Source organism: Bubalus kerabau, chromosome 5, assembly GCF_029407905.1.
Source record: "Bubalus kerabau isolate K-KA32 ecotype Philippines breed swamp buffalo chromosome 5, PCC_UOA_SB_1v2, whole genome shotgun sequence".
NCBI classification, from domain to species: Eukaryota; Metazoa; Chordata; class Mammalia; order Artiodactyla; family Bovidae; genus Bubalus; species Bubalus kerabau.
This window is the reverse complement of record NC_073628.1, coordinates 106,197,528-106,219,744: the sequence shown is the minus strand read 5'-3', so window position 1 is coordinate 106,219,744 and position 22,217 is coordinate 106,197,528. Positions and strand designations below refer to the sequence as shown.

General features: G+C 61.7%; 3 protein-coding genes across 4 annotated transcripts; 2 read left to right on the top strand and 1 right to left on the bottom strand.

Annotated features, from left to right (window-relative positions):
- Positions 1 to 323: 323 nt before the first annotated feature.
- KLHL17 (kelch like family member 17) lies at positions 324 to 6,370 on the top strand. Its single transcript, XM_055582580.1, has 12 exons — positions 324 to 544; positions 1,362 to 1,621; positions 1,724 to 1,845; positions 2,004 to 2,225; positions 2,697 to 2,813; positions 3,019 to 3,232; positions 3,509 to 3,653; positions 3,737 to 3,904; positions 4,312 to 4,400; positions 4,484 to 4,557; positions 4,754 to 4,935; positions 5,203 to 6,370. Exons 1-12 carry the CDS (start codon positions 435 to 437, stop codon positions 5,429 to 5,431), a joined length of 1,932 nt encoding a protein of 643 aa, XP_055438555.1. The 5' UTR covers positions 324 to 434; the 3' UTR covers positions 5,432 to 6,370.
- A 412-nt stretch (positions 6,371 to 6,782) lies between these two features.
- Positions 6,783 to 14,086, top strand: PLEKHN1 (pleckstrin homology domain containing N1). Its single transcript, XM_055583799.1, has 16 exons — positions 6,783 to 6,995; positions 7,094 to 7,193; positions 9,971 to 10,117; positions 10,206 to 10,286; positions 10,386 to 10,458; positions 10,760 to 10,887; positions 10,957 to 11,088; positions 11,200 to 11,280; positions 12,005 to 12,080; positions 12,200 to 12,348; positions 12,471 to 12,620; positions 12,753 to 12,893; positions 13,063 to 13,194; positions 13,357 to 13,566; positions 13,840 to 13,888; positions 13,971 to 14,086. Exons 1-16 carry the CDS (start codon positions 6,913 to 6,915, stop codon positions 14,084 to 14,086), a joined length of 1,848 nt encoding a protein of 615 aa, XP_055439774.1. The 5' UTR covers positions 6,783 to 6,912.
- PERM1 (PPARGC1 and ESRR induced regulator, muscle 1) lies at positions 12,963 to 20,247 on the bottom strand. Of its 2 annotated transcripts, XM_055582578.1 has the most exons (4): positions 20,156 to 20,247; positions 16,536 to 19,217; positions 15,896 to 16,021; positions 12,963 to 15,633 (listed from the first exon to the last, which is right to left on the bottom strand). In XM_055582578.1, the coding sequence occupies exons 2-4, from the start codon at positions 19,075 to 19,077 to the stop codon at positions 15,518 to 15,520; spliced, it is 2,784 nt and encodes a 927-aa protein (XP_055438553.1). In that variant the 5' UTR covers positions 19,078 to 19,217; positions 20,156 to 20,247; the 3' UTR covers positions 12,963 to 15,517. The 2 variants fall into 2 exon arrangements, with proteins under 2 accessions (XP_055438553.1, XP_055438554.1); XM_055582579.1 differs by having other exon boundaries at positions 16,536 to 20,222.
- Between the last annotated feature and the right edge of the window lie 1,970 nt (positions 20,248 to 22,217).

The following is a 22,217-nucleotide window of genomic DNA, read 5'->3' as shown; positions in this document are numbered from 1 at the left end:
GTCCAGTCGAGGCCAGACGGGCAAAGGGGCCTGCGTGGCGTTGGAGAGAGGCAAGCAGACGCAGCCTGGGCAATCACGTTGGGTCGTTCGGCCCCCAGAAGATTCCGGGGCCGGGAAGGCTTGAACGAGGTGACGCGGGCAGATCTTGGAGGGTTCTCAGATATAGGCGACGGGCGCGGCCCGGGGGGCTTCCTGGAGGTGGAGGCGGACGGAGCCCCAAAACATTGAGAGGATTCGCCCGCTAGGCAGCGTCCCCGAAACCGCGGGAGAGCGCGGGAGGCCGGGCGGGCGGCGCCGAGAAACAGCGGCTGCGGGCAAGCGGCGGGATCCAGGGACGCCGAGCCGGTCGCCACCGCGGAGCAGCCCTTCAGCCGCCCGACATCGGCTGGTCTGTGCGTCCTCCGCGGATCGGCGGCGGGCCAGCGGCCGAGCCCATGCAGCCGCGCAGCGAGCGCCCGGCCGGCAGGACGCAAAGTCCGGAGCACGGCAGCCCCGGGCCCGCGCCGGAGGCTCCGCCGCCGCCGCCGCCGCCGCAGCCTCCAGCGTGAGTGGGCCAGGGGTTAGGGTTAGTGACTGGCTAGGGCCGAGTAGGAGGGAAGGAGGGGCGCGTCAACCCTGGCAGGCTGCCGGGAGGGGGCGGCCTGGCGCCCTGCCGGTTCGTCGGACCGCGGAGGGTCCAGACCCTCTGCGTTATCCGCGCACAGCCCGCGCGGGGTAGGGCATCCCGAGGTGGCTGCTCCCGGAGGTCTGACCCCACCCGCCGCCCTTGAATTTCGGCTGTGCCGCTCAAAGACTCGCGTGGCCTGTCTGCAGGAAGAGGGATTAAGGGTCAAAAGAGGTTACATTGCCTGTCGATGTGGGGGTCCGCTTCAGGATCACCGGCCAGTACGCATCAGTTCACCTCGTGCACTTCCCGCAGCCCGTGCGGAGGACACCGGACTCCGACGGGGGTGCGGGAAGGATGGCCAGCAATGGACAGAAAGCCTAGTCCCAAGGAGGGCCTAGGGAGCTGGGGGTGCTCCTGGGGGGAGGGAAGTATGTGCCTGAGCAGGGATCGTGGCAGGGGAAGCTGTACAGGTTCAACGACCGGGGTCTGGCATGGGAGCCGACCTAGAGCGGGGAGCAGGTTGGAGCAGAGTCTGGCTGGACTCCGAGGAGGCTCCCTGGCCGTGAGGCAGCAGAGTGGGTGGCGCCTGGAGAGCACATGGGGTCCCCAGGGGCATGGGTCCTTCATGGAAACTTGGTTTGGGCTTCTTTGGGGGAAGGTGGCCTCCTGGGTGCCCAGGCCCTGACCAAAGTCTCTAGGGTGGGTGAGCAGTTCTGTGCAGAGTACACCCTGACGGGTCACTGCCCATGTGCAGCCCTGAGGCAGAGCGTGCCCGGCCCCGGCAGGCCCGGCCCACAGCCCCCATGGAAGGCACAATGCAGCTGCTGAGCCGCGAGGGCCACGCTGTGTCCCACAACTCTAAGCGGCACTACCACGACGCCTTCGTGGCCATGAGCCGCATGCGACAGCGCGGCCTCCTGTGTGACATCGTCCTGCACGTAGCTGCCAAGGAGATCCGGGCACACAAGGTGGTGCTAGCCTCCTGCAGCCCCTACTTCCACGCCATGTTCACAAGCAAGTACAGCCCATCCGGTCCGGGTGCTGGGGGGCTCTGCAGCTCTCCTGGCGTGGGCCCCAGTCTGACTCGCTGTCCCGTACCCACCCCCCCCCCCCCAGACGAGATGAGTGAGAGCCGTCAGACACATGTGACACTGCACGACATCGACCCTCAGGCCCTGGACCAGCTGGTGCAGTTTGCATACACAGCCGAAATTGTGGTGGGAGAAGGCAACGTGCAGGTGTGGCGGCCTCAGCCTCACGGCCCGTGCTGCCACCGTGCCGGTGCCTCCGTTTACCCCATGCCCCCAGCATCCTCTGTAGTGTGGCCACTCCTTCAGTCCTCACATCTGTTTCTCTGCCCCTGCTCCCCGGCCCTCTCTCCCACCTTGCCTCACAGACTCTGCTCCCAGCCGCCAGCCTCCTGCAGCTGAATGGCGTCCGAGACGCCTGCTGCAAGTTCCTGCTGAGCCAGCTGGACCCCTCCAACTGCCTGGGCATCCGGGGCTTCGCCGACACACACTCCTGCGGTGATCTGCTCAAGGCGGCACACAGGTACGTGCTGCAGCACTTCGTGGACGTGGCCAAGACCGAGGAGTTCATGCTGTTGCCGCTGAAGCAGGTAACGTGGTAGCTGGGGAACAGCCTGGACCTTGACCCGGATCCTGACCCTGACCTAGTTCCTGGACCCCAGAGCCAGCCTTGGTCCCTGGCTCCATCATCTGCACCCTAAAGACCTGGTCGTTTGTCTCTCAACCTTTATCCCCAGTTTCTGACCCACATTCCAACCCAAACACTGTCCCTTGGGCACAACCACCCCCATTTTCTAACTCCACCCAAGCACTTACCTTTGATTCCTGATGCTCTCCTGTCTTGATCACATTCTACCTACTACCCCAGTAGTCACTGGTTCCACATCCCCAGGACGACCCTGGAATTGGCCCTCAGGAACTGGACCTGTGGCTCCTGACCCTGCTTGGCCCATCCTCATAGGAACACTGGGCCCCTTGGACTCTCCCTCCCAGGCACCTTCAGGGCTCCCTGGGCCCCAAGAGCCTCCCCAAATCTCAGGTCTGAGGGTCCCCACCCCCAGGTGCTGGAACTGGTCTCTAGCGACAGCCTGAACGTGCCTTCAGAGGAGGACGTCTACCGTGCCGTCCTGAGCTGGGTCAAGCATGATGTGGATGCCCGGAGGCAGCACGTTCCTCGGGTGAGGCCAGGCCCGGGGGGCGGGGGGACGGGGCCCACAGTGCTCAGGAGGGGACGCAATGGCTGAGGACCCAGCTGTGGCTGGGCTCTTATGTGCCCACAAACCCCACAGGGGTGATGCAGGCATGTGTCTCAAGAAGGTTCCAGGGTACCTGAGAGGGTCTCAGGGCAGGGCCTGCTACCTGACTATAGCATCCACACCCCAGCTGATGAAATGTGTCCGCCTGCCCCTGCTGAGCCGGGACTTCCTGCTGGGCCATGTGGATGCTGAGAGCCTGGTGCGGCACCACCCAGACTGCAAGGACCTACTCATCGAGGCCCTCAAGTTCCACCTGCTGCCCGAGCAGAGGGGCGTCCTGGGCACAAGTCGCACCCGGCCCCGGCGCTGCGAAGGCGCTGGTCCTGTGCTCTTTGCTGTGGGTATGCCCACCTGTCCTGTCCCATCCTGTCCCCCAAGCCCTGCCCCATGTTCCTACCCATGAGCGCAGCACAAGCCCTACTCCCCAACCCTGTGCTAGTTCCATCCTGCACTCACCCCACATCTGCTCTTCCATCCCCCACGGTGTGACCCACTCACCAGTCCCCGCCCCACTCGCCCTGGGAGCCTCCAGGCCCTCAATCTCGAGATGTGATAGAGCCTCCTAGCCAACTACCTCCCTGGGCCCTCGTCCTGCCCCGTCACCTCCCCATCCCTAGGTGGTGGGAGCCTGTTCGCCATCCACGGGGACTGTGAAGCATATGACACGCGCACTGACCGCTGGCACGTGGTGGCCTCCATGTCCACACGCCGAGCCCGGGTGGGCGTGGCAGCAGTGGGGAACCGGCTGTATGCTGTGGGCGGGTAAGACTAGAGGCTGGTCTCAGGTCAGGGGCTTGGCGTGTGCCCACTGGGCCAGCCCTGACCAGCAGTGGACCCTCCCTTAGTTACGACGGGACTTCAGATCTGGCCACCGTAGAGTCCTACGACCCTGTAACCAACACCTGGCAGCCGGAGGTGTCCATGGGCACGAGGCGCAGCTGCCTGGGTGTGGCTGCCCTGCATGGGCTCCTGTATGCAGCTGGTGGCTACGATGGGGCCTCTTGCCTCAACAGGTAGTGGCCGGGGTCAGGGCCGGGTGGCCTTTCGGAGTTGGCTCAGCAGGTGTGACTGCACCAGGACTGCAGAGGTCCTGCCTGCGAGGAGCCAAGGGGCACCCTGCCTGAGGTCACCAGGGTCCCCAATACCTTGGCCAGCCCAGTGGCATGTTCTTTCCTCTCTGGGGTCCTTCACCCAGGGCAGGGGCTGGACCCAGGTGGACACTTGCCCAGCATTGTCCAGGCAGCCTGTGGCCCATGTCCACCCAGCATGGCCCTGCTTCCAGCTCCAGTGGGATTCTAGGGTCAGCCTCCGTGACTGCCTAGCATGGAATTTTAGTCATGCTTCAGGGGAGGGCAGGTCCTGGGGCCGGGACTGCCTTTCCTCCACTGCTCAAGGTCAGCCGCAGTCCTGGTGTCTACAGTGCTGAGCGCTATGACCCCCTGACGGGAACGTGGACATCCATCGCCGCCATGAGCACACGGAGGCGATACGTGCGCGTGGCCATGCTCGGTGGGCGCCTGCACTGTGTAGCACCCAGCCCCGGGGGCTCTCACACACAACGGGGGCACCATGAGTGTGTTCTCTCCCTGCAGATGGAAACCTGTATGCCGTGGGTGGCTATGACAGCTCATCACACCTGGCCACCGTGGAGAAGTATGAGCCGCAGGTGTGAAATTCCCCAGTCACATATCCCTGTTCCCCAGAGGTGCTTGAGGTCAACACTCTGGCCACCCCTATCCCCCAGAGGGTCATCCCTCTATGTCCACGTTGTCTCACAGACTCCCCACCCTGGAGTAGAGGTCTGCACGTGTAGGGAGGGAGGCTGGTGGTGGGTCAGCCCCCAGCCCATCCCTCCACCTCAGGTGAACTCCTGGACGCCCGTGGCCTCCATGCTGAGCCGGCGCAGCTCGGCAGGCGTGGCAGTGCTGGAGGGGGCCCTCTACGTGGCTGGTGGCAATGATGGAACCAGCTGCCTCAACTCTGTGGAGAGATACAGCCCCAAGGCAGGCGCCTGGGAGAGTGTGGCGCCCATGAACATCAGAAGGTGCACAGGCCCCCAGAACTGTCACCACCATTGCCCTCTGTTCCTCCAACTGACAGGGCCTTACCCCTGCACAGCTTGTCCCCCACCTCCCTCCTGAGTCTCCCCTTTCAGGGCCCCGCCCCCCGCATTGCCAAGGCCCCGCCCCAAAGACAACTCCCTAGGCAGTGCCCCCAGGCTTTTCCAGTGGCCACAGCTCCAGACCCTGGCCCTGCCCCCTCCTCACCCCAGGCCTCACCCCCTGCTCCTCCCCTTCCACCCTGCCCCCAGGAGCACACACGACCTGGTGGCCATGGATGGATGGCTGTACGCCGTAGGGGGCAACGACGGCAGTTCCAGCCTCAACTCCATCGAGAAGTACAACCCGAGGACCAACAAGTGGGTGGCCGCGTCCTGCATGTTCACGCGGCGTAGCAGCGTGGGCGTGGCGGTGCTGGAGCTGCTCAACTTCCCTCCGCCCTCTTCGCCCACGCTGTCCGTGTCGTCCACCAGCCTCTGACCCAGTGGCACGGCTGCACAGAGGCCGGCCGGCGGCTTCCCTCGTGCCTTAAGCCCCCAGGGCCCAGCACCTCCCTCCCCTGCTCGTGGGGCGGGGCTTGGCCCCCACCAGGGACATCCAGCGCCGTCCGTCCACCGTGCGTCTAGCCCGGGCGTTACTGTGTTTCTTTCTCAGTGTTTGTGTGTGCCGTTTATTTATTCACTCATTAATTTATTGATGGATGTTGAGCAGGCTGCAGCTACCCATTTCTTCGTTTACTCTTGAAGTGTCCTATCTCTGGGGCCAAGCTGCTCTCCTGGGTGTCCTCCCACCCTACTGAGGGCCCTGGGGAGCATTGGGGTGGACACTGGCATTCCCTGTGGGTGAGGAGCCAACTTGGACTCTGCAGACCTGGAGGGACGGAGGGGTGATGCAGAGCAGTTATGGTGAGAGGGGGCTTTCTGAGTCAGGTGCAGACCCCCCAGCCTGTGCTTTGCACACCACCCTTGACTCGCCCAGCCAGGCACTCTCCCAGGGAGGGCACAAATGGGGCTTCCTTCCCATGGCTGTGGTGTCATTTCTGGATCCTGCACTGAGCTGGGCACCGTCTGCTGCCAACCTCACACAGCAATATGAGCCACTTGAACAATAAACATGTTTCTTGGGCTCTGCGGGCCTGTGGTTGAATGTCCATCTCTGCCTCTCAGGGTTCTGTCTGGGGTGACTGGAGGGGCCTGGGGTGGCCGTGTGCCCAAGCCGAGATTCCGTATTGGCATCTGGGGGCTTTGAGACAGCGCCATCACATCCAGGGGCAGGGCTGTGCTGGCCCATGTCTTACCCAGGCTCTGCATGGCATGCCCCCTGACCTCACCAGTCCCAGGTATACCTGGGAGGGTTATGCCCTCTCTCTTGGAATCTGGATTCTGGTTAAGCCTCAGGACCATTTATCTTGACCTGGGGTGAGGGTTGGACGGAGGCAGAGAGGAGGCTGCAGGAGGGTCCTAGTTCCTCCTTCCCCAGTTGCAGACTCCGCTTCAACAGCTGAGAGTGAGCACACGTCCCGTACAGTCACTGGTGACTCAGAGGCTGGCATTTACGTGGAAACAGGATGTGCGCTCACATGTCTGGAGAGGGGTCGCTGGGCTCAGGGAGCTCCATTCCGGCCCTCCTACCCTAGGCAACCTCCAGTCTGATGCAATGGCCTTTGAGCCCCTGTACAGAATGGGGGCTCTTGACTGGGCTGTGAGTGGGGGGAATCTCTCCTCCCCTTCCCCTACCCCCAGGCTGGCTGATGTGTGGAGGACCCTGGAAAGGGAGCTGAAAGGCTCAGCTCAGCCTCTGGTAGGGGCCAGTTTCCTCCCAGAAAGACTCCGCCTCCCCAGCCCTTAGGTGCAGGGCTGGCTGGCCCAGAGCCCCGCCCCAGGAGGTGGGGCAGGAGGCTGGGGAGAGAAGGACCCAGACCTGTCGACCTGCTCTACTCAGGTCAGCTGCCACTGCCACCCATGGGGAACAGCCACTGCGTCCCTCAGGCCCCTAGGAGGCTCCGGGCCTCCTTTTCCAGAAAGCCCTCGCTGAAGGGAAATAGGTGAGGGGGGCGGGGTATGGCCATGGCCGCTTGGTCACAGGGTCTCCCTCGATCTGCCTCAGGGGCCAGGCTGTGAGCCCCCCCTCCCTTGTCCCCAGAGAGGACGGCGCACGGAAGCTGGCTGGCCTGTTTGGCTCCGAGGCTGGTGCGGACCGGGACACCACTGCTGACAAGATCTTCCACTACATCCCAGGGACGGTGAGCGACTGACTGGGTAGCGTGCCCTGGCTCGGAGGGGTGTGGTAGCGGTGGTCTGCGTGTGACTGCCTGTGTGTCCCATCTGTACTGGGCCCAGGGTCTCCCTGTCGGCCCCAGGAGAGTCGAGCCCAGAGCACAGCGAGGAAGTAGGTGCAGCCCCGCCCTGGGGAGCTCATAGGCCGAAAGTCTGAGCGGAGAGTGAAACTGAGACCCGGCACTGAGTCAGTGGGGCGGCAGGGCGGGGCCTCCATGCCCAGCCACGTGCCAGCCCTGCCCGGGGCCCTGGTGTCCAGCCCCCACCCTGCGCCCTGGTGCAGGACAGCATGTCTGGGCTCGTTGAAGCTGGACAAGCACGTGTATCTGTGCTGCCGTGTGGGCATGGGTGTCAGGCGAGCGATGGGCTGTGAACCACCCCCCACCACTGTCGCTCCAAGAAAGTAGGTGCTTCTTGTACTCAGCGAGCCAGTCTCTCCACTACCCTTGGCCCTGGTTTCTCCAAGAGACATCCCTTTGGGGTCCACCACTATGTCATCCTGTACCCCCGTGCCACACAGCAAGGAGGGCTCCCGAGCATATGCTGGGCCACCTTTGAGCTGAATACCTGCTGACCAAGGGGGAGAGACACCTGCCCTTTAACCCGGCGCAGCCTCCAAGGGTCGGAGTGAGGCTCTGCTGTGTGCAAAGGCCCTGGCGTGTGAGGGAAATGAGCCTCTAGGCTATTGCCCCAGGAACAACATCTGTGATTGTGTGGGGAGTACTGGCCAGCACCCATCCTCACAGCTGCTGGTGTTGGCTCCCAGGCAACCTTTCCAAGTGTTCTTGTCAGACTGGGAAGCCCGGGCCTGTCCCCTCTCCTGCTCCCTGGGGTTCCCTGGGCTCCCTGTGCTGCCTTCAGAAACCAGCTACCTCAGAGAAGCAGACAGGGCACTTCTGTCAAGGCCCTCCCTGGCCAGAATCCCTCCATGTGGCCACATCTCAGACCTCAGTTCCCTCCATGCAGGTCCAGGGCATACCATGTGGTCCCAGTGGTCCTCTTGCCAGGACATGGCAGCTGGAGAGGGGACTCAGCTTGCTGAACCTCGGGGGGTGGGGCCAGGGGAGGAGCCAGCACTCCCCTTCCCTGCCCTGACGTGGGAGCCTGCCCCACCAGGGCCCCAAGCCTGAGCCCAGGCCACGGGCCAGCTGTGTGGCCCTTCCTGCTCTGTGGCCTATTTTTCATGGGTCCCATCCCAGCATCGTTCCCCGCACTGGGTGTGGGTGCAGGAGGCCCCACCCAGAGGCAGAGAGGCCTCAGAAGCTCTGAGTCTGTCTGTTCACATTCCTGGGCTTGCCCAAGGGGTGGCTCAGCTTGGCCAAGGCACAGCAGCCCCTGCCAGCTCCCCAGTGTGCCCTGATCCCCAGACTTCAGCCCCTCCAGCCCCAGTTGGGCACCTGTCCTGATCTGGCTCCCATTCTGATCATCAAAGCTCTGCTTATAGAGGATTCTCTGTTTGAGAGTCAGCTGTTGGTGGGCACTGACCCTCCCTCCCTTCAGCAGACAGGCACTGAAGCCCTAGTACACCGAGGGCTTACACCCAGTGTACCAGTACTGTCCTAGATCCTGGCCCAGCAAAGGGGCAAATAGGCAAGGGCCCTGTTCCCATGTCATTCGCATCCATGACAAAGCCAGATGACAAGATAAAGAAGGAAAAGACAGCACATCAGATGTGGCTGGCACCAAGGTGAAATGTAAAGGAGGACCAGTGGGCAGGGGCCAGTGAGGCTGGAGCGTCGAAAGGGCACTGGACAGGAGCTCGAGAGAAGGAGTCTGAGCCGAGTGCTGGACTAAGTGAGAAGGGGCTGGGCTGAGTGCTGCAGTCAGAGAGGGCAGCAGGAGCAAAGATCCTGAGATAAGTAGATGTCTGAAGTGAGGGGAGAGGACCCCTTGGCCATTGCCAGGACCTTGGCCTCTGCTGAGAGGGAGATGGAGGCATGTGGCAATGTGGCGCTTAACAGGCTGTGATGAGAATACTTACACCAGGCAAACTGGAAAATACTGCAAATCGGCACCCCCCTTCTCGGTTTGTCGTTGTTCAGTCACTCAGTTGTGTCGAACTCTTTGTGACCCCATGGACCCTAACCTTTCTCCATAGAGCCAAGTTTTAAGCCAGTACCAACTGACGCTGAGGTGTGGGAGAGTTTTGAGCATCCTCTCACTCAAACACCTGAAAACCCCTCTGACCAACAGGATTTGGAAGGTTGAGTAACCAAAATAGGACTTCCCTGGTGGCTCAGCAGTAAAGAATCCACCTGCAATGCAGGAGCTGCAGGAGATGCGGGTTGGATCCCTGGGTTGGGAAGATCCCCTGGAGGAGGGCATGGCAACCCACTCTAGTATTCTTGCCGGGAGAATCCCATGGACAGAGGAGCCTGGAGGGCTACAATCCATAGGGTCACAAAGAGTCAGACATGACTGAAGGGACTTTAAACAGCACAGTAACCAAAATAAGGGAACACAGTTAGGAAACAGTGAAGCTAAGAGTTGAATTTCCGATGAGTTGAAAGGTTGCTGGCTCCATCGCTAGACCACAGAGTTCTGTGACCAGCAGAGGCTGTTTGTGTGTGTGTGTGTGTGTGTGTATTCTGCACTGTTGTCACGTGAAGAGACTGTGTGTGTACAGGGCTCTGTACACATGTGATGCTGTGCGTGTGTTCTTAACCTATGTATGGTGAGACTGGGGGCCAAGGCTGCTGGTCACCATTCAGGCCCCCTCTCCTGAGCTCTTCCCCCACCCTAGAACATCCCAGGTTTGCAGAGCCAGCAAGAAATCCTGGAGCAGCCTTTCCTGAGTGTGTTCAAGGAGGGGCGGCGAAGGGCAGCAGTGAGGAGTCTGGGCAGCGTTGTGTACTACGCCAAGGTCCAGCTGCGTTTCCAGCACAGCCAGGTGGGGGCTGGGCTGGGGGGGCATGCTTAGGGGGGCCACCCTGGACCCTGCCCCCAAGTCCTTAGACGCTGGCCCCTCTCTCCCCTAGAATGTCAGTGACTGCTACCTGGAGCTGTTCCCTTCCCACCTCTACTTCCAGGCCCATGGTCCCGAAGGACTCACTTTCCAGGTGTGGTGAGATGGGCAGAGGGAGGTGCTGAGGAAGAGGGAGAGCAGAGCTGTGGGAGGCAGAGGGGCCCTAGCCCTTCTCTCCTCTATGCTCTGGCAGGGGCTGTTACCACTGATGGAGCTGAGTGTCTGCCCCCTCGAGGGGTCTAGAGAGCACGCCTTCCAGATCACAGGTGTGTGGGAGCACGGGTGGGGCTGCCTGTGCTGACCTTGCCCTCAGGACAAGGCGACAGCACTAAGGCTGCTCAGTGAGCCTGGCTGTTGACCCGGCCTGGGGCCTTGGCGGGACTCTGAGCACGTTGAAGGGTCCTGGCTTTTCCTCTGATGGGCACACGTGCAGTGCCAGGCTGGGGTGGAGGACAGCAGACTGAGGGCCTCCAGAGCTGTGCATGTGGTCATCAGTGGCTCCTGCCAACCCTTGAGGGACCTCTCCTGTGGGCCCCTGGCCTAGCCCACTTTGTCCCTCCCCTGCAGGCCCGCTGCCCGCCCCACTTCTCGTGCTCTGCCCCAGCCAGGCCGAGCTGGGCCACTGGCTCTACCACCTGGAGAAGCAGATAGCCCTCGTGGGAGGGGTGCCTCGCTGCCCCCCAGAGCCCCTGCAGGTCAGTGCTGGGAACCCTGCACCCCTTTCCCTTCCCCTCCTCCACCTGCCCCTGACCCTTTCCTACCAGGGCCCCACTGAGGACGCGCTCCCCTGCACTCTGCAGCGCAGGCTGACCCGGCTGCGGACAGCATCAGGCCGCCAGGTGATGGGCAGTGCCATCTGTGCCTCAAGGGTCAAGCTGCAGCATCTGCCCTCACAGGTGGGGGCACAGAGGTGGGAGGAGGTGGGAGCGGGGTACGGGCTCCAGATGGGGCCAGGCCCTGGGTGCATGCCAGCGGAGACCCCACTCTACCCTGTGACCTCCCTGCAGGAGCAGTGGGACCGCCTCCTAGTCCTGTACCCAACCTCCCTGGCCATCTTCTCCGAGGAAGCAGATGGGCTTTGCTTTAAGGTGGGTCCCTCCCCACTGCAGACCCGCCCCAGGGAGGCGCCCTGCACATGGGGGTGGGAGGGGGCAATGGCTCAGGAGGAACCTGTATGTCGGGGCCTGCTGGGACAGGTGGCCCCACCCACCCAGCCTGCTGTCCTGGTCAGTCTGGTCTCAGCCTGTCGTGGGCAAGGAGGGTGGGCACCTTGCCTCAGCACCCTGTATCATGCTAGCAAGTCCACAGCCACCAGCAGGCCAGTCACCTGGGGGTGGCATGGGGCCCACAGTGCTCCTGGAAGGTGCCTGTACCTCTGAGCAGGCATCTTCCTGGTGCCTGAAGGTTGTGTGTGTGTGCGTGCGTGGGTGTAGGCATGGGCTTGAGGGTCCATCCTGTGCATCAGGGTACCTCCTATTCTGGGGGTGATCATGGCCTTCAGCCATCGAGAAACACAGGGAGCTTCCTCGTGATCCCTTCCCACCCATCCCCATCTTAATGGGTGGCCCAGGGAACCAGTCCCTGACCAGTCCTGAGTCAGACATTGGCTGGAGAAAGCCCCACCTGGAGCCCGGGTGAAGACACCCCTCTAGAACAGACAGGATGTGCCTGGCCTCCCTCAAGACGTTGGCCTCAGCCCTGCTTTGCCCTCTGCCTGGCATCCACGTGCCCACCCAACTCAGGAGGGCTCACCGAGGTGGTGGGTCAGGGATTGTTCCCTGACTCAGGCCCTGTCCCCTTGATGCCCTGCAGGGGGAGCTCCCGCTCAGCGCCATCCACATCAACCTGGAAGAGAGGGAGAAGCAAATCCGCTCTTTCCTGATTGAAGGTGGGTGGGACCCAGGCCTGGGAGAGGGGCTGTGGCCCTGGGTGGGCACCTAGCTCTGCGCTGGGGCCTTGCAGGGAGCATCCTGCCTGCAAGGCCCCCTCACAGCATCCATGCACCAGGCCGTCTCATCAACACCATCCGTGTGGTGTGTGCCAGCTATGAGGACTATAGCCACTGGCTGCTCTGCCTGCAGACAGTCTGCCGTGAGGACAGGGCCTCCCCACCACTCGGCCCTGAGAGCCTCCCGGGGCTGCGGGCATCCACACAGGTAAGGAGTCAGCAGGGCAGGTGCTGCCGGGCCATGGTAAAACAGATGGGTGGGCCTGGGCACGGGGAGGTGGGGAGGGTTCCTGCCACCTGGCTCACCTTTACCCCTTGCCGGCTGCCCAGGTTGTGGCCAGTGGCCGAGGCTCGCTCTCCTCTGATGCACGGACCAGCTGGGACTCAGGGTGCCCGGCGCCCGCCTCCACTTGCACCAGCCACTCCCTCCCTGAGTCCTCAGCACCATCCACTGCAGGCTGCCTGGCCCGGCCCCCACCGGTGAGTATCTGTTGGGGGTGGACCCCATGGCATACTTGCCTAGTTCCTCAGGGGAAGGGACTCTGTAGCTTCAGACCGTTGTATGGGGAGAGGGCCCCAGGAAACCTTCTGGAAGGTCTTTGGTTCTCACAGGAGCAAGCCAACCCTGGCTGCACCAGCGTCGGTGGGCACAGGGCAAAGCTGAGACGGGGCGGCGGCAGCCGATCACCCAGGAACAAGGCCCGGGCTGAGAGGCCTGGCCCAGCCGCCCTGCTACACCTGGACCTGACCAAGGTGGGCCAGCATGTTGACCCCGGCTCTAGGCATGACCCTCCGCTCCCTCCCACCCTCCACCTCCCTGGCCTCCTGACTCCTGAAACCACCAGAGGCCCCTTGTACAGAGAAGGAAGGGCTTGGCCGCTTCCAGCCCCAGGAAGCTGTGTCTCCTGTCTCTTGCCTACAGTTGAGCCTAGACAGCGGCCCTGAGGCTCCAGACCATTCTCTGGAGACACCCCACTCCCCGCTCTATGCTGACCCCTACACACCACCTGCCACTTCCCACCGCAAGATCACAGACGTCCAGAACCTGGATGAGGTCAGTCCCCTGCTAGGTGACAGAAAGAGCTGGTGTGCCTACAGCCTGAGGCTGAGAGGGTACCCGAAGCCTGAGGTCTGCTCAGGCCACTGTGGGCGGCTGAGGGGGTTTCTGGGGCAGGAGCCTCTCAGGGGGTCTCAGTCACCAGTGCTCTCCCGACAGTTCCTCAGTGCGATGCAGAGCTCGCTTGGACCTGAGCCCTCCAGCCCGTTCTGCTCGGTCCCCGTGTCCGTGCCTGTCTCTGACTCCAGCTGTGGACTCTCCGGCCCCCACTTACTTTCTGAGAAGGCAGTCCCGCGGGCCCGAGCCTCTCGGCACCATCGTGCCTCCATCAAGGGCTGGGGGCCCCGGCCCCCCGACTCCCCTCAGCTTGTGAGTAGCAGCCCCCACCCCGGGCAAGGGGTTCTGTTGGGGAGAGGAAATCACGTGGGGCCTTCTGGGACCCTGAGGGAGCAGGAGAGATGGAAACAGGGGAAGAGGGGGGTGAGTGGAAACCAGGGACTGGGCTTGGTGGCAGGAAGGGAGCAGTGGGGAGGGAGGGGGCCAAGAGGAAAAGGAGGGGGTGGGGTCAGGCAGATTCGTGGACCGGTCTCCAAGCTCCCTTTCCTGGGGCCCATCTCTCAGACCTGTGGTTGGGGTCCCCAGGTCTCCCCTGAGAAAGAAGCTTCGCCCGACCCCTCACCACCTCCCCCAGGTGAGTGAGGGCCCTGCCCCCTTCTGGGAGAGTTTGGGGTGTCACCTCCTGAAGACACATGCATGTCTACTCTCCCCACCAGATGGCCTCCCCCCCCAGGGCTATGGCAGCGGCCAGGACAAAGCTCTGTCACCTTCCCAGCGGCGGGGGCCTCAAGGAGCACCAGAGCCTGAACGGGGGCTCATCCAGTGGATCTGATGGCCCCTAGCAGCTGCTGCTAGGGACCACCTGCCTGCATCGACCCTGGAGGAGGGGCCGCAACAGGACCTGGGGCTTGTCTGTGGGGCCACAGGCAGTGTCGAGTCCGGGTCTGACCCCGGCAGGTGGAGAGAGCCTCAAGAACCCTGAGTTACCCTGGGCCCTGGACACCTTGGCTGGTGACTGGACACCCAGAGGGCCCATACCTCAGCCTGCCTCTCAGGAAGGAATGAGGGAGGGGACTTGGGGCAGCGGCTTCACCTGGGAGAAGGAGGATGGCACAAGCATAAAGATCAGAGGGCTGAGTAAGTCAGGTTAGCGAGGGCCAGAGTATGTGAAACCAGAGGGCACAAGAGTCGGAGGTCAGCGAGGTCTGAGACATGATGAGCAGAGGGAGGAGGGTGGCCTGGGCGCGTGTGAGTGGGATGAACTGGTCGGGAAAAACTGGCAAGAGACCAAACAGGAAGGAAAGAGGAGGTTTTATTGGTGCTGTGTGTCCATGCGTCCTGTCCTCAGCAGCCAGTAGTCCCCTGCGTCCTGGGGACCCTGCATGTGCTGCTTCCAGGGCTGGACACCCACCCAAGCACCCCTTGCTCCACCACTGCCTGCGCCCTGCCCACTTTCCTGTCCCATCTCCAGCTCCTCTCAGCCCTGGGCAAAGCCAGGTGTCCTCCACCCGATACCCTTGCCTTCCATCTCTGCAGCTCCTCCAGGGCACCCCAGAAGCTGGGCTCCAGGCCCTGCCTACGGACCCCTACCCCTCTGGGTACCTGCTCACCGTCTCGGGCAGGAACCAAGGAGGTCTTGACCAGACCTTTGGGGTTCTGGGGTCAGAGAAGCCTCAGAGGCCTCCACCGGTCCAGCCTCTTGTAAACAGGGCAGAGGCTGGGACACTGCCCACCCCCCAGCCTCGAGGCCCTCTGCCTCCTTGCCCTTGCCTCCTGCCCCGATCTCCTGCTGGGGCCTTGCTGCTGCTCTGAACCCCTCTAACTTCCACTGCCCTGTCGTGGCCCTCCCTCCAGAAGCATAACCACATAGGATGAGGATTCCAGTTAATTCCGGTTTCAGATAAACCACAAACAGTTCCTTAGTGTAAGTGGGTCTCATCCTGAGTGTCTGAGATTCAAGTTTCATTGGACGCCCTGTGCTTTTTATTGCTAACCTGGCCACCTTACTAACCAGCTTCCTGCTCGGTCCCTACCTACCCAGCCTTCCAGAATCTCCCTGCTCCCAAGCGTGGAGCACAGCCTTGGCCTCGGCCACTGGTCAGACCCTCAGTGGAGTCCAGGGGAGCCGGGACCAAGGACACAGTCTCCTTCTTGGACACTGCAGAACACAAAGAGTCAGAGGGCAAGGCCTGAGGGCAGTGCCTTGTCCTGAGCACCTGTGGACATTTCCTTGTCCTGCGTCTTCCTGGGCCAAGCCTGGGTCCTAGGGGCTGGGGCTGGAGCTGGGGCTGGGGCTGCGACCGCGGCTGTGGCGCCCCCGCTCCACCTGCTGGCGGAAATATCGGATGGCAGAGATGGTGCCAATGTTGGCTAGAAGAACTGCAAGAGAAGCACAGACCTCCTGAGTGCCGGCTCTGTTCTGGCCTGGTCACCACCCTCCATCCACACAGGCTGACTCTCAAAGGACGAGTGCAGGCTGGCAGAGAGAGGGTGGGTCTGCAACGCAGGAAATCAGTCAGCAGAGAAACCCGCACCTCCGCATGGGCCTCTCATCCCTGCTAGCCCAGAAGCTGGGACTGGACACCACTCCCCTTCCACTGGACTTCTGAACACCAGCCCACCCCACTCCGGCCCCACAAACCTGTCTTCCAGGCATCTGGGGCATGCAGGTCTGACGTTCTCACAGCCCAGGTAGCAAAGGCTACGAACACCATGCACATGTCTTTCTGGCTGAAGGTGAACGAGGTGAGGGGACCCCGGGGTGCCACTGGGGAAGAGAAACATGGCCTGAGCTCCTGCTGCCCCACTCAGACACACCTGCCCTGGTCACGTCTATCCTGAGTCACGTCCTTCCTGTGACACCTCTGTCCCAAGACCCAGGGCAGCGTGTGGCATAGTTGAGTCAGGCTGACTTGGGCGAGTGCATCCGGGGCACTGTTTCCTGGTTTGTAAAATATCTTCTAGAGGGAATGTGAGCCTTACCTGCAGGCCGTGCAGACTGAGCTGGGGATGCCCCAAGTTGTCTGGGGCTGAACACAAGGTGACAGCCACTGTGGAGCCACCCCCGCCTGGCTGGGGCTGCCCCATCTGGACTGTCTCCTGGGAGTTGGGGAGGAGGCAGGGGGAGGGGCCCTTCCTGAGCAGATCACCCCTGAGGCCCGCCCACCAGCTCACAACCCAGGATCCTGGCCTGTCCCTCCCCCGATGGCCCTCTTGGCTGAACTCCCTGGACAGTGTGTTCCCAGGTCCTAGACAGACCAGGAGGCCCCCGCAACACACACCTGCTTCCCTGATGGCCAGGGTGAGCTGTTCCACTGTGGCTGGGCTAGACTCCGGTGGGGCGCCAGTTCCCACTCCCCAGAGGACTGACCTGGGGGGCTCTGTGGCCTGCATCTGGAGAAGGGCGGCTGGCCCCAGTGTGCCCCCTGACCTGTCCTCCTCGAGGAAGTGTTCATAGGCCTCAGGGATGGAGATTGGCATGGGGTCTCCAGGTGGAGGGGCCGGCACAGGCCCAGCCTTTAGGGGTGGGGCCTGGGAGCGGCCCTCCTGGTGCTTCGACCTCTGGATTTGGCTCTCTTGGAAGAAGAACTCACACACATCCGGCCACTGGACTTCGGCTGGAGCCTGGGCAGTCTCTGCTGCCCCCTCAGCCTCTTCGTCCTCCTCCTCAATGGTGTCACAAAAGAAGAAGTCATAGGCTTCCGGGAGGGTCACTGCAAAGCAGCTCCTGGGCCCTGGCCCCATGGAGGCAGAGGGGGCAGGGGGAGGCAGGTGCTTCAGAATCCGAGGCTGGGGGCTCCGGGGCCCAACTGCCACAGAGTCCCAGGCTCCAGAGCCTCTGTGGCCCCCAGATGCCATCCTGGGGGCTGTGGCCGGAGAGGGTGGGCCTGAGACCTCTCCTGACCCTGGCTCTTCGGAGCTGGGCATGGCCATGGAGAATCGCACTTTCTTCTTCTTGGGTGCTTGGATGGGGCCTAGAGGGGGCTCCCCAGTGTGGTGTCCAGGGGCATCTATTGAGGGCTCCCCTCTGGGCTTCTGTTGGTGCCCCTCTAGAGACCGAACAGGGCTTAAACCCAGCTTGGCCACAGGAACAACCTCTGCTTCCACCATGTCAGGCCCAGCCTGCGGTGTGGGAGCAGGTGGTGTAGAAATACCCACATCAGACCCAGCCTCGAGCACAAGGTGAGGCAGAGCTGTGCATGGTACAGCCTTTGAGGCAGGCATAGATGAATCCACCTCTGGCTGGACCACTGGGCCTGGCATAAGCAGGTCCACATCCAGTCTAGGCTTGAAGGTGGGTGTAGACTGAGGCTCATCAGCTTGAGGTTCAGAGGCGGGTGTAGACTGAGGCTCATCGGGTTGAGGACTGAAGGTGGGTGTGGACTGAGGCTCATTGGGTTGAGCGTTGAAGGTGGGTGTAGACTGAGGTTCATCAGGTTGAGGCTTGAAGGCAGGTGTAGACTGAGGCTCATCGGGTTGAGGACTGAAGGTGGGTGTGGACTGAGGCTCATTGGGTTGAGCGTTGAAGGCGGGTGTAGACTGAGGTTCATCAGGTTGAGGCTTGAAGGCAGGTGTAGACTGAGGCTCATCGGGTTGAGGACTGAAGGTGGGTGTGGACTGAGGCTCATTGGGTTGAGCGTTGAAGGCGGGTGTAGACTGAGGTTCATCAGGTTGAGGCTTGAAGGCAGGTGTAGACTGAGGCTCATCGGGTTGAGGACTGAAGGTGGGTGTGGACTGAGGCTCATTGGGTTGAGCGTTGAAGGCGGACGTAGACTGAGATTCATCGGGTTGAGCGTTGAAGGCGGGTGTAGACTGAGGTTCATCAGGTTGAGGCTTGAAGGCAGGTGTAGACTGAGACTCATCGGGTTGAGATTCCGAGGCAGGTGTGGATAGAGCCACATCTGACTTAATTGTGACGTCTAGAGGAGCCCCTGGGTCAGACGTGGACGCAGCGCAGGGGTCAGCTCTGGGGCTCATTCCAAGTCGGTCTGTTCCCCGCTCAGTAGTAGGGACAGACGTAGACAGATCCACACCTGGCCCTTGTCTGGCCACCTGCTCGGGGGCTCCTGCAGACTCTGGCCCAGTTCCTGCTGTCTGCTTTGCTGCTCCTGCTGGGAGACCCTTCCCCCTGGACCCAGCAGGGCCGAGGCTGTCCTCAGGCTTGGCCTCTGTGAGCAGTGGGGAGCCCAGCTGGGTGGGAGCAGGGCCTGGGCCGCCCAAACGCCCACCTGCTTTGGTGCCTGCAGTGCGCCTCTTCTTTCGGCCAGGGCTTCTTGGTGGGGCTCCAGGGCTGCCAGGGGACCTCTGGGGGGCAGCACTGTGGCCAGGGGACTCAGGACTCCCAGCGGGCTCACCAGCAGGAGTAGGGGCAGGGCCCCGGGGGGCTGGCCCCTGCAGAAGCCTCTGCATCTCGTCTCTGGAAGACACTGGCCCCGGGAGGGATGAGCCCTGGATGAGAGGGGTGGCACCAGGGCTGAGGGACAGCCGAGCTTCTGACTGTGCGGACGTGCTGGGCGTCTGCTGACCCGCCTCTGGGGCCAGCATGGGTTCATGCCAAGACCTGCTGACCAGCTGCCGGGTGGTGGCCTTGTCCTCCTCCTCAAAGCTGGGCCAGCTACTTCCTCCGGGAGCTAGTTGCCCCTCGAGAAAGGGTGAGGGTCCTGGGGGGCTGCTGCCACTGCTGTCCCTTTGGTCAGTGTCGCTAGACAAGGGTTCATCCCCAGAGGCCAGGCCGGCCTGCAGGAGGCCACACTCTTCGGCAGCAGCTGAAAACTCAGCCCAGTCCTGGTCGCTCAGCTGGACGCTGTACTGGAAGTTCTCCATTCTGGGTCAGCAGAGGCACGTGAGCCACAGACCAGGTTCTTCACAGACCCAGGCCTGGGGCCCTGGCCCGCACTCACTGCCACCACCCCACCTGCCCCCTTGGGTTTCCCTGGCCCAGAGGCCAGTCCTCCATTTCTGTCCTGAAAGAGAACAGAACAGAGTCCAGAGAGAAGCTGTGCTGCTTCCTGGAGTTGGAGCATCCAAAATTCCTGCCTTCCCTGCTTCCCAATTGAGCGCAAATGGTAACATTAAAAGGACATGTTGCTACAATCCTGCATTCGAACCAGTGAAGTTCACTAAAACACAGGGCTCCTCACCCCCAGGAGAAGTTCCCTCCTCAAGGTGTGTTTTTTCTGTTCAGCTGAGGCAGCCTCCAGCTTTCCTGCAGAGCTGCTAGTACAAAGGCCAACTCGACACAGCAAAGCCCATTTCAAGGACCACCCACTAGGGTTCAGTTCACCTGAGTGATAGTTCTGGAGTGTCCCAATGTGCCCCAGGTGGCAGCTGGCCACGGGGGGAAGGGCCGTGGTGTCCAGCAGGTGACCAGTCTTTAGGGATGACCTTCCACCAGCCTTGGCTGGGACAGGCTGCCGGGCTTCTTCTGAGCCTACCAAGGTCACACCAGTGCTGCCAGACCCCACTCAGGGTTCATCAGGGAGAGCCTGGCTCTGCCCCTGCCTGGTCAGGAGGTCCCAGAACAGAATGAGCCTCCTGGTTCCCACTAGCCCCCTAGGGCCACTGTCAGAGTCTGTGCCCCTGACCCAGACCTGCCCAGCTGACAAAGCCCTCCTCCCTGCGTCTCACTGAACCAAGGCAACCCTTCTTGGTTGGGAGCCCCTAACCTCTCAGCCCCCGATGGGGGGTGGCCCTTTGGCCCTTGGTCAGGTACCGCTGGACCCAGGGAGTGGGAGGCTATTGGCCAGAACAGTCCTGCGATGGAGGTGCCTTGACACCAGGGCACCGTGGCTTCCTGACCCGTTGCCCCTTGTCCTCCTCTCTGGTCCTAAGGAAGCCCCCTGTAGGGGCTGTCCCCTTTGGGACCCTTTAGGGTGGGAATGAGGGGCTGACAGTACTGTACCTGGGACCCCACAGCCAGCCGGGGCAGCGGAGCTGGGCGTCCGAGCTGCCTGTCCCAGAGCGGCATGGTGCAGGGCTCACCACACAGGCCCCACCCCCATTGCCAAAAATACCACAGCCCCATGGTCACATGTCTCCTGCCAGGCAGCGTAGTCCAGGCCACAAATAGATGGCATTTGAGGGGCTTCCAGCTACGTGAGGGATGCCTTCCTGGTCAGGTCAAATGCTGGTCAGAGAATGCTGACCAACAGTCTTGCCCGCAGGGGCCTCCCTTTCCCAAACTGAAGGCCACTCTGCAGTCAATCTTGGCTGAAGGCTGCTCTCTCCTCCTAAAGTGGCCCCACCCACTGTGAAAATTCAGACCCCTGCTCCTCCTGCTTCTTCACCTGCTGGCAGCCCCCCAAGACCAATCCACATGCTTCTGGGTCTTAGGGCTTTACCCTGATGCCTTTGGGGAACAGAGGGAGTGAGAAAGTGATGAACCCAGAAATGAGGGTCCTGGAATGTTCCTAGAGGTCATTTGGACATGGCCACCGCTGACCTGGGTCAGGGCTTGCCCTCTGGTCTGGCCCGTCCCCTGGCAATGTCGTGAACCTGCCCGGTTGGGCTCCCGGTAGAACACCCACATGGGAGTGGTTGCAAGCGGTCAGGGAGAGCCAGTCACTCCTGCCAGCATCTCTCCTGACCTAGGCTCCTGCAGGCAAAGCCCAAGATGGGGGTGGCAAGCAGGCTGTCCCTCCAGGAATGGGGTCTGGTGCTGCCACCCGCAGGCCACCAGGAGGAGGTGGGCAGGAGACATGGCTTCTGGGAACAACAGCCCCTTGCAGGCACCACCCTGCCCAGCCCTCTGAGTCCGTCCTGAGAGAGGTGCCAGGAGGACCCTCTTTCACTGTTGAGTTTGGTAAGATATAGAGAGGGTGAGTGGTCCGTAACCACACTTACTTACTAACTGTGGTTAGTAAGTAGCGAACCTGGGCCCTAAAGGCCCTGCTCAGAGCCATCCTGCCTCGAGGCTAGTGTAGCCTATCCCCAGGCAGGTACAGTGACACACACCCCTCCTGCTGGGGGACAGAGGAGGGAGTGAGGGGGTCGGACAGTAACCATCTAGACAGGTAAATGGGATCATTTCTGACAGCAACACATCATAAGAAGGATCTAGAGTGGAGAGGAGGGGGCCCTCTGAGGAGCGTCTGCGGATGGAGGGGGGAGATGGGGTGTGGGGACCATGAGGACTGAGGCTTTCAGTGAAGGAGACCAAGACACCCAGGAAGAGCAAAGTCAGGTGGCATCCTCAGATGCCCTGGCCACCCCGGGTGGGTGAGCCTGGCCCGGGGTGTTTCCTCATCACTGAGTGTGGAGAAAACCCAGGTTACCCTCCTGTGTCTCTCCTGTGAGACTGCTCACACAGAACACTGCTCTGCGTGGTGTCCCAAGGATGAAAGAACAGATAAAAAACCAAGGAGGGTCTTGGAATGCAGGAATGGACAGGCCTTTATCATCTTTCCCTCCCCCATGTAGTAACTATTAATGAATTTCAGGTCCTCCTGAGGCCCTAAGGGCTCCATTTGCCTCATCCAATCAGCAAATGACCCACAAGACCCCTATCCTGCTCCTTGAACCTTGGCTATAAAAATGGACTAAGGACCCCTGTTCAACATCATCTCTCCCTTGAGCCAGGCCGCTGTTCTAACAGCATCTCCCACTCTAATAAACTTTATTCTCCTCTCATTCTGCCTCATGTCTGGAAATTCTCCCGCACACAGACCATGACACTCTGGTCACCAAAAGTGGTGGGGGAGGTTCCTACACCAGGCAATTTGGTGACACCAGCTGGATGTCCCACAGGTTAATTCAATTCTGATAGTATCTGGAGACTCTTGGGTGGGGGGCTCAGTCCCACAGACTGCTCTCAACTTCAGGTGCCAATGGCAAAGAGTGGTCCCCAAGTCACCTGCCACTTCTGTCTAACTTGGCTACAACTCAGAGGTTCCCATGACCACCTGCCCCTTGCATTCAATTAATTTGCTAGAGGAGCTCACAGAACTCAGGGAAACCTTCACTAA